The sequence below is a fragment of the Mastigoproctus giganteus genome, chromosome 13 (genome assembly GCF_048544385.1).
Source record: "Mastigoproctus giganteus isolate SK-2022 chromosome 13, ASM4854438v1, whole genome shotgun sequence".
In the NCBI taxonomy this organism is placed as follows: Eukaryota; Metazoa; Arthropoda; class Arachnida; order Uropygi; family Thelyphonidae; genus Mastigoproctus; species Mastigoproctus giganteus.
This window is the reverse complement of record NC_143587.1, coordinates 119,201,327-119,212,656: the sequence shown is the minus strand read 5'-3', so window position 1 is coordinate 119,212,656 and position 11,330 is coordinate 119,201,327. Positions and strand designations below refer to the sequence as shown.

General features: G+C 37.4%; 1 protein-coding gene across 1 annotated transcript; it reads left to right on the top strand.

Annotated features, from left to right (window-relative positions):
* The first annotated feature begins 527 nt into the window (after window positions 1–527).
* LOC150076400 (uncharacterized) lies at window positions 528–8,867 on the top strand. Its single transcript, XM_090387351.1, has 2 exons — window positions 528–643; window positions 7,340–8,867. The coding sequence occupies exon 2, from the start codon at window positions 7,374–7,376 to the stop codon at window positions 8,865–8,867; it is 1,494 nt and encodes a 497-aa protein (XP_090243477.1). The 5' UTR covers window positions 528–643; window positions 7,340–7,373.
* Window positions 8,868–11,330: the final 2,463 nt, after the last annotated feature.

The following is an 11,330-nucleotide window of genomic DNA, read 5'->3' as shown; positions in this document are numbered from 1 at the left end:
TAAAAATGAATCGCCAAACTTTGGAAATTTGCTACTGCTATCAGAGACATTAATACTGAAAAGTTACCAATATGCTCGAATAGTTTTCGAGGGTATTGGTAACTTTGCAGTATTAATGTCTGTAATATCGCAACTAATGCCATATATAAATTTTGTTTGGTGAATATGCAGAATAAATCTAGGACAACAAATTTTTTTCGGATATCATTACAACACCTGGCGATAAGTTTCCATTCCCCACTAACATAAAACAAATAAGTCACTGTTATAGAGCGCCACCTGTTATTTATGAATTAGATAGGAACAGTCAGACAATACGCCTAAAGAAATGGTGAAAACGAGAGGGGAAGAGAGGAGTAGATAAAATAAAATTATCACAATAATTTCGTTCTTCTTCACCTTTAAAAGTCACGACTGGACTCCTGATAATCTTTCCCAGAACTCCCGCTCCTCTATGGTGTGTGGTGGTTTACAGACAAACTATGCATAATATTGACATTTCCATAGCTGATCTCTCACAAACTGATTGTACGAGTTATGCTTTGAGTACAATACATTCTGTTGTTACCTTCCATGAGCATATTAAAAACGAAGTATTGTTTCTCTTAATGTGACTTCCGATCACTTCTCAGAGGGTAAGAAAGTAAGTGCACTCTATTACAGTTAAGAAGTTTTCTTTCATTTCCTTCTACCGCTATGTTGGTGGCTGAATTCCAAAACTTTAAGCACTCTAGAAGCCATACAGATTTCAAAGTTAAAATTATTAGTAGAGGTTCTGAAATGAAGTTAAAACTTCTCATACGAATGTAAAATCGAAGTGTCTGAAGAGGTTTGAGACATTTCGATTTGACATTGGTATTGTTAAGCAGACGGGAAAAGTTTAAATTACTTGTTTGTTATCTGCATATCGTAAGATTTCATGGGAGTGTTTGGCACTCTTGTAAAAACGAGACCAGTGTCAACGAGTTGCCACTGTTCGATTGCAAAAATGTACCAGTAATAGAAAGCCAGAACGATTTTTGGTCGCTTTCAAGAAAAATATTTTGCTGTGCTGATAAAATTATCTTAAGTTGATAAAAGAGTAATCACTTGCACACAAAACACTTTCAGGAACATGCCGTTTTAATCACACTTTGTTCTTCGGAATATATTTTCATTTCCCTTGCGTAGGGGGGGGGGGTGATGATTACAATTAATAAATTCCCCGCGTAACACTCGCCGTACTATTTACTATATTATGGCCTACGTTGCTTTGGGTTTGTAATAGTCAGAAATGAATATTCAAAGTTGTGATCAAAATGCTTGTGTAAACGAATTGTCTCCGACTCCACCAGATAAACATTAAGGAGTGCAACATTCTGGAATGGATTTTTGTGATTGATCCAAGTATTTAGAAGTACAATATGTTGATTAAAAGCTGACTTGTATATTCTTTAGTATCTTTTTCCTCCTACAAAATTTCTAATGAAAAAGAAGCAAATTGTTGATAAAGAACTGCACATTTGTCTTAAGACTTCGTGGACACGTTAACTGTAGCGAATGAAAGAAAGTGCCTTCTAATTGACGTGCGAAACGAGGAATCTCTGCAAACGAAAGCCTTCAGAAATAAGTTTTGTGGCCGCCATTTCTTGACATAATTCCAACTCATTTCCGAAACTACAGAAAAGTAGTAACAATCGAAATATCTTTAGAATGAATTCGCGTAGTTAAATTATTGATAATATGTACCTGAATTACGCTTTACGGATTGTTTTATTTTTAAAAGCAGTGAGAAGTAAGATAGGACAACAGTAACTCGCTTCTATAAATCGTGCGTGATTTAAACATTAGGGGGGGGGGACGCTCACTTCAAATGAAAAAAAAAAATCAACCTTTACTCCTTCGGCCCACTGAATGTACTTAAAATATATGGCGGCACTGATCTCCTCTGTAACGATAACAGTAAGATTGTCACTTTCTTGGATAGATAATTCAGCACTTCTTGTGGACAGATATTCTACATCAAAACCGAAACTAACAAATGGAAAAACTGGAAATACACAACTGAAGTATGACAAATACCAACTAATGGAACGATCTTCTAGTCTCCCAGTCGAGGTGTCAGGAAGAACGACATCCTGAATCTGGCCTTCTGCCATTTGGCGATCTAAACTGGGTGCCCTGACCTGGTTTCTTTAAATCCCCATCCCCTTGCAGGGGGTGGACGGTTCCCGTCTCCACCCCTTGCCTCCTCGCTCTTCTCCTGGTGGGCCTATCCCCACTGATCTTTAAGGGGATGCCTTCCCTATTGTCCCTTATCTCTATCTGTTCCCCCCCCCGCCTTCAGTCTCTCTTCCTACTCAAACTTAACTTACCGAGTATACCCATAAAGTAACTTTATTGAACTAGCGCAAAATTTAACTCCTATCGCTTAAATCTATACCCCAATTTGGCTGTAAATTCACCGCAATGCTCCCGTTTTTTTTTTTTTTTGTTTTTTTTTTTTCCCTATAAGTCTTTGCCACTGAAATCTTCGGAAACTAGGTGACAGGGCCTGCCATAGTACTTAAAAATCTACTGGGTGCCTGATCTGCCTCCTCGTGGCGAAGTGTAGGCAACGGTGAATCCCATTAGGGGCCCAACGGCGAAATGGTCAGAAGAACAACAAAAAAAAAAAACTACATGACATTCCATTCCCCCCACACTTTTTAAATCTCTGCCCTCCATAGAGTACTGTGATGCACAAACAGAGTATACAACGCAGAGATGGGGGAAAGCCCTGGTGCCGTCAGACAGCTATTACACTTACACAATGAAAATATGTGGGCATACTGTGAGCACAGTAGTCGATGCATCAAAAACGTCCAATATGGGGGAGAGAAAGAGCCAGGAGATAAAATAAAAGCATCTAATCATGATCGTTATTTTTGAAAGATTTCATGGCGCCACTGGTTGTGAATGGTGACACTCGTAACAGCTGTATGTAGTGGTATTCTGGGAAATTGAAGCGGTCCTAATCCGAAGTAAATTGGTCCACTGGGAAATCTTCCAGAGACCACGTCTGTCACTGGCTACCTTTCATGCATAGTGCAATCGATTCTTAGTCTTTAAATGTGTGAAGGGTGTGGATGATAAAATATAATATATAGAATGTAGCTATGTCTTGGTTATCTTGTCCCATTCATCATTAAAACAAGATATCGAAGAAAGAATCGTGCACATAATCACTCTGAGAAAAATTATGTAAATGTTGTAATATCCTCTATACTACTATCGAACTGAATATTTAAGATTAATTTCTACTTAAATTTGGGACAGCTTTCTAAATTAGCAAGCTGTCCTCAATTATTTTTACTCATTATTCAATTATTTGGAAGTGCGCAACAAATAAGAAATTTGTTATTTGTGAATAACCAACTTTGTAATTAAAAGAGGAAGGAGATCCATGTAGAGAGGGAGTGGAAATAAGTTGTGGCATCAAGGTGTTTAATCTTTCCTGCAATCAGCGAGATGAATGTGCACGGAACTTTACTAATGCGATATCCATCATAACTATAATGGATAAGGCAGCGTAAAAAACTTCCCCGCCAGGGGGCGATAGTTAGTTTTTTTTTATCGTTGTTTAGGGAGACTCATCGAGACCAAAAGCAGCCTCAAAAGCTGCAGCAGTTTTGCCACTGCCATAAGGTGAAGAAGTGTAACGCGAGGTTCGAAATTTTGATTTTCGAAATTAATATGATAATAATATTAGTTTGCAAACGAAATGCACAAGGCATAATTCTTATGGTGCATGTACACCGATACTATATAGTTAATTACCCATAAGAATTATGCCTTGTGCATTTCGTTTTCAAATTACATTTTTACCAACACCCTTTGGCATCTCTCATATTTTGGATATAACTTCGCAACTGTGATCGCATGTTACATTACTAGGGTACTTGCCCGCCTACTGATGATGAAGCCCAATAATTTCGAAACGATCGTCTGGGTGGTGGTATCCTCTGAAAATAAATAACAGTAGTCTTCTCTACTAGAGAAACGTTATTTTTATTTGAAGTAGTGCAATACCGCTATCTCGTTGTGAAGCCAACGACAATATGAGATACTATTAAAACGATGCCTTCTACACTACTTACGTAATTCAAATTTATGGGTTAACTATGGTGTATTTACACCTATAATATTCAATTATTAATATGGTAACAATAAATATTAAATCATGTTTTTATTTGTAAATCATACAAACAAAATATGCGAATAATTTATTTATTCACATTTTTATGGGGAAGGTTAACTAGTACAACTGCCGACTTTTGAGCAAAATGTTTTCCTCGTTCTTCTTGGCTTTAAAGTTCAACTTAAAGTTTCGTCAGTGAGTGATCTTCATGTTTTGAAGGCTGAGAAATAGGAATAACTCGCGCGCAAAATTCTACTTCTCCACCTGAGATTTGTTAAATATAGCTCTGATTCAAGATGATTTTAAGAATACTTCCAGTCTTCAATGGGGTTTAAACTCAGACCTCTCCAAACAAGTAAAAAATGAAGAAGCCACTATATTATCGTGGAGCAGAGGTTTCCTTTTAAAAAGCTCGCTATGGTAACTTGATGCTTTTTTTTTATTATTAATGGCGTGGTGTAGTTTCTACACAACTGCACGGGATTATGACCAAAATGGTTGACATCTTCTCGAGGAGATGAAGTACCGGGGTTCAAGCCCGTGACTGCTGAATACGGTGCTGTTTCTTGTATTCTGTCTATCTTGTGAACTCCTCTGACCGTTTGGTCGTCCCGGAGTATAAACAGAAAATTTATTTATTTATTTTATTTAATAAAACTTTCAGCAACTTAGAAAGCATGACTTTGTCTACAGATGCAGGGTCGCAGAACTCCTTCGGGTAGGTATATCATGGTCAAATTTCCTTTCGTTCATCTGCTGACGTCTGTTATATCTATTTTGCATGTTCACTTTTCACATTCAAGTGGTTATTAAATATTTGGTGTGTATTTGCTGCCAAAAACTTCACTGCTGAAATGAATCAAAAATTCGATAGGTGTTTAGATCTAACCCCACTACGTTTCCTCAAGCAGATGTTGATGGGCAGCTCACATCTTTACACAAAACTCTGATATTACTAAATTCTGCACTCTACTTAACCACAATTGAATAAACTGGAACAGAGGCCTTTAATGTGTGTATACACTCTTCTAGAGTTTTGTGCTTTTTGACAAAAGTATTTGAGAGCTAGTCGTTTAGTTTTCTACATTTACCAGTCTTCCGTTGTTGCCTACTGCAGTGTCTATAATATATATTAAAGTTAAAGAAATTATTTTTAACGTTAATTTCTTAGTCAGTGTACGAATTATTTGAACGGTTCTATCATGAGTTCGTTTTCTTTACTTCGCGTTTAGCAGATAGGTTCCCAATGTATTCATTTCAGTAAGTGTAATTCTACAAATACGCAATCCAGTGTAATAACGGGGATCGTGTCGATCTAACCAAAATCGCTTTAATGAAAGCGATTTTGGTTATTTACTGTAATAACCAGAGTCTGTGGTTATTACAGTAAATAAAGAAAATATACACGTTTATCTCGCTTTCCCACTGCAGAAAAGGAAATTCGGGAGAAAAATACCGAGTAATGATGAGAGAAACATTAATTTAGGAACCTAGACAGTTATCTTATTTGTGTATTCGTTAAGTTCGTCCTGTCTGCATTGGGCACTGCAGAACCTGTATAACATTTTTTAACGATAATAATAATTATATTAACCAATTTAAAGTAGCAGACCTCATTGGGCAACTAAAAAATCTCCAAGAGCAATCCTTCACCTTTGTGTAATTGTATTTAACTTTGGTCAGAGCAAAACACGTATGATTGCTGGAATTATTAAAGTGATTCCATTACAGAGGACGCAAATAACGTAATGTGTAATCAGGTAAAGAAAAGCTACATCCCATTTGCCGAAATGCTCAATGAAATTTAACATTTCGGAAAACAAGATATTATGCTACATTACGTTATCTTCACCTTTCTTAAACTGTGTTTTAACTAACTTTCTCCCAAGCCCGGTGGGTGTCCTTCTCTTCAAAAACATACTGTGCTGCCACTTTATTAAGTACACCCCTGCTGTGCACACAAATGGCAAATGGTTTGTCCCACAACGTTGCAAGTCACGTGACCACAGTTGTGGATATAAATGTAGCAGAACAACTTTTCTAGTATCAGTTAAGTGTACAAATCGTAGCAAGAATGGGGAAAAGGAGTGATCTAACGGACTTCGAACGTGGCATGGTAGTAGGTGCAAGATGTGCTGGACAAAGCATCTCTGAAACGGCAGTCCTCCTGAACTTTTCACGCACCGCAGTTTCAAGGGTGCATCGAGAATGGTGCAACGAACAGAAAACGTCCTCTCAACGTCGCTCCTCTGGAAGAAAATCGCTCGTTGGTGAAAGAGGTCAGAGGATGGCTAGAATTGTGCAAGCAAACAGACGGGCCACAATGTCGCACATCACATCAGAATACCACCTTGATGCGCAGAACAAAATATCGCAACGGACCACTAGTCACACTTTGTCGTGAATAGGCTACAACAGCCGACGGCCACATCGCATACCTTTGTTATCAATGAAGAACAAGAGAGCACTCCTCCTGTTGGCACAGCAACACCAGCACTGGAGTATCAAGGATTGGAAAACAGTTGCTTGGTGTGACGAGTCGAAGTTCTTGGTGCATCATGTTGATGGAAGACTCAGAATTTGGCGAAAACAACATGAATCCATGGGCCCGTCGTCTGAATGCCACATCGTACTTAAACATCGTTGCTGACCAAGTGAATCCGTTCAGGTTGACAGTTTATCCTCAGTCAGATAGTTACTTCCAGCAGGATAATATGCCGGTGCACAAAGTCCGAATCACTTGGAATGGTTACAGGAACATGACAATGACTTTTCTTTGCTGCAGTGGCCGGCTCAGTCCGCGGATCTCAATCCTATTGAACATCTTTGGGATAAGCTGGAAAGGGCTGTTCGCTGCAGGCCTACACCTCCGTCGAATATCAAGGGACTGCGTGACACACTCATGTCTGCATGGTATTCCATTCCTGTACAACGTTTTCAGCAACTTGCCTTTCAATCCATGCCTAGACGAATTCAGGCTGTTTTTAAGGCTAAAGGAGGCTCAAGACACTACTAGGTAGGTGTACCTAATAAAGTGGCAGTACAGTGTATGCTTGCTCACAACTCTTTGGCATGAGAACCTTTGAAAGTTTGTGACAATTTCAAGTGCGTATTTCTTTAACAATATTAAGTGACTTATTTTTGTTGTATTAATAGTCTTTTTTTTTTCCCTTGATGCAGGTTAAAAGGCTAAAGCCCTTGACCATCGGCAAGAATGGCATCTACAAGCTCCTTTGCACGTGATTGCGATGAAGAAAATCCTTTCAAACATTTGAGTGCAAAAGATGTCGAAGATAAATTCCGTGAGATTGCAGCACGTATTTACCCTGAATTTAAGTTTATCAGAGAGATTGAGCTTTTGATTAGAACCGGCTTAATATTCAGTTTGGTATCACGTGCTGAAATCTACGAAGATGAAAGTTTGGGAAAGTTATTTTCTACTCTAGCACACTATAATGGTAATCTCACAAATGTATCAGTCACTGTCGATGGCCCTGAACCATTATTCAAGCATAGTTCTGATGAGGGCGTGCAGTTCACAGAGGCAAATGTACCATCTTTCTCTTCAGTGTGCTCTTTACAGTTATTAATTACAGAGTCTCCGTTCCTTCTGAGCGTGACAACTAGTATTCCCATCGACATGAATGTTTTGCGCAAGCCTAATAACCTACAGAAACTTTCTTTTGTAAGATGCCTTCCTATCTTTCCAGAATATGATCCTTCAGATAACTGGGAGCGCCCAGGGCTATTGGAATTGACTTTTGAATGCAGATACTATGGATATGATGATGGTACAGGACACAGAAGACCGGATCCTATCAAAGTTCCTTTACTCACTCTGGGCAGAATTCAGTATTTGATTAATCACTTTCCTAACCTGAAATTGATTAATTGGGAGGCAGATATGGTCATGACGCAAATGCAGGGGATGGAGGAGGAGATGGGTTCTGAAGCAAAGAAGTACGGCTTTATTTCAATGGCTTTAAACGAATTGTCAGATCAACGGATAAAAATAATATCTGCTACATGCCCTCATTTGGAAAAGATCTTTATTAGATTATATGTACATGAAATTAAAATAAAGGAACGACTTTTTCAAAAGTTACAGATGTACTTCCTAGCAATTTCTTTATTTGCAGAAGGTACAGACAGAGTTCTGACGTTCAGTGGCTGCATGCTCAATATCCTCCGTCTAACAGGGAACAGACTTGTCGAAGTGGTCGTAGACATTGAACTTCTTGGATTTAATATAGTCCCTCTGGCTCTTCAGTGTCCTAATTTAGAACTTCTGGACATTCATGTTGTCGATACGAAGAACGACATCTTGCCTGATGGAGAGTATTTCAAGAAACTGAGGAAACTTGTCTTTTGGGCAGTATGCAAAGAAGAAGGAGGCTTGGAAGAAACCTTAAAGAATTTATTAAAGAATTGCCTTCATCTTAGTACTTTAGCTTTGTTTAATGTAAGATTTGGTGACCTGCTGAGTAACGTTTCTCGCACTAACACTTTTATTAATCTCCACGAGGCGTATTTGGAGTATTGTACCTTCACGGAACTCGACTTAATAGCCTTTGTAACCATGGCCAAGAATTTACAACTGTTGCAATCCATATCAGAGTACATTCCTCATGAACGTATTAAAAGTATTGTATACGGTATTAATCCTCGGGTAATGGTTAATGCTTTACCCTCTGTAGAGTTAGTTTAACACAAATAGATTGTTAACTGGAATTGAAAGGTTTTCTAATTAATCAGTTAATTTAATACTAGTTTGTAACATTAAATAAATGTGGGTTTTCTAGACATCTTGTGTACGTCGTATTCATTTGAGAAAGAAAAAATATTTCCGAAATGCTTTGTAATACTTGGGGAGAAGGAATCACAAATAACAACATTAAATACGGCGGAGGACTTGCATAGATCGATCGTTTATTTCGCGGAATGGACCTCCCTTAATTTTAATCTTCATCGCTGAGGTCTGCCAATGCTCTCACCTTTTTGAAATAATCTCCTTCGAAGCGTATACACTAGATTCATAGATGAACACACTCGTAAAAGCACTCAGGAAGCAATTTCTTGACATATCATTGATAGTGGTCGTTGTGGCCACAGATTCTCAGCATATTTAGTGTGTCTGTGCCACTTGAAAATTGCAGTTTACTTCAAACACGTGTCTCCACAAACTTCTGACATACTATTAAATTCCCTATAATACTCTTACCACGTCGAACATAACAATAAATAACAAAACGTTGTTATTCATTGTTAAATCTTCCATTATGCAATGTCTTTAAATCTTCCATTATGCAATTCCCAAAACAGTTCTAACAGCACGTAACTTTAGCCCATTTTGCAATTACCGAACTACATACCAGAACTTAACTGTGTCAGGCATCTTGGACACACTCACTTACATCGTCAACAGTTAGCCAAAATCTTTAGTTGTGCGGTGGCGCTACAATTTCGCCAATTGAATGATCAGTGTGCATATTTACCTCTTTATTATCAAAGAAAGAAAGATTAGCGCCGTCTTCAGGAAGAAGACATTTTTCATCAGCTGTTCGACAAATAACTAAATATATATGATTTAATGAATATTCCAGTTGTTAATAGCCATTAAAAGGAATAGTCAATGAAGCCGATGATTTAAGTCTTTATACGTTTATTCCAGAATCACGGAATATGCTATTTTGCAGTGAACGAATATTGAGTCACCTCAATGCATTTGGACTTGCAGATGGGAGATTTTCAACGGAAGTGTAAAATGTGTTGAGGTAAACTCTAAGTTCCTTAAAATGATAAATTCACTGTTCTTTAGCGATGCGATCTAAAAACCAGATCGAAAAGCAACTGTCAATTACTAACATCATTACCAATTGACATGATATCATTGGCTGAAACTAAAAGTACCATCAAATATAGGTAACATTATTTATCAAATGCACTGATAGAGAGTTTGCTAAAGAGTCATTAAAATAATTCTGCTAATTAGTACTAGTCTGCAATTCTACTAATTAGTAGGAGAATGGCCAAAGGTAAAATTTATTATTTTTTTTTTTCTGGATCTCGAATGATTGAGATTTTTTCCCGAGAAAAAAATCCCAATCATTCGTATTTTACATTTCGTCAAAAAAGTAACCATACGCTTTCCCTTAAACTTACCAAGTTGTACGACTCAACCACCTGGGAAATTAATTAATTAATTACATTGATCTACAGTAAGCTTCATGAGATTCAACCTTCTATTGCTCCCGAAGATGTTATTAGTTCTCCTGGTTCGTGTCTATCCTACCAGTAAACATGTATTCCCTCAATCATTTTATTGGTCCTCACCGGCACCACCCCGGAGAGTTATAAACTGATTTTATAAACTATTTTAGGGTTATAAACTGATCATGTTTTTTGATTTGAATCTAAAAAAAGATATTTAAAAAAATGTGGAATCAATATATAAAATAAGTCAGAGATAATCACTAGAGGAAGTGGGGAGGTTGTGGGGGGAAAAATGAGGTTTCTTCTTTCTTCACACATGAACAATAATTACTTAAGAGGTTTAGTTAACACCCTTTCTCCCATGTAAGTCAAATTCTTACCTTATAAATTGATTTAGGAATTTCACTCTTAACTTCTGATTTAATTAGTGCCCCTTTTTTGTCTTGAGGAATACAAGTTCACAAACTTTCCCTAATCAAGATAAATCATACACTTACATCAATTTCTGAACTAATGCTTGTCCAAAGGGTTAGCTACATTCAGAAGTTCTTTTTCTTTCTCTGTATTTCTCTACCCTTCCCTTCCAAAATATATCATACATATATGTTAGACAATAATTAATAACAAATATCCAATTTCCTTCCCTTACCTTTCTACACATGTCTAAATATACATTACTCAAAACCCAAAACTATCATCTGACTTATCTCTATATTTATGTATATTTATTTATACCTTTGTACAACCTTCCCTTAACATCTTTCTAAATTTCTACTAATCTGATATTAGAGTTCCTCCAGTCCTTTATAGGTAAGTGAGAATACCTTACAACTAGTCACTTAATTTTACGAATCGGATATCTCCGTTTTGGGTCCTTCAGCTCCTTGTCTGGGAATGGCATCTTCGTTTGCCAAGGGCATTCATCTCAGGACTTCTAGTTTCTCAATGGGCTGTAGTC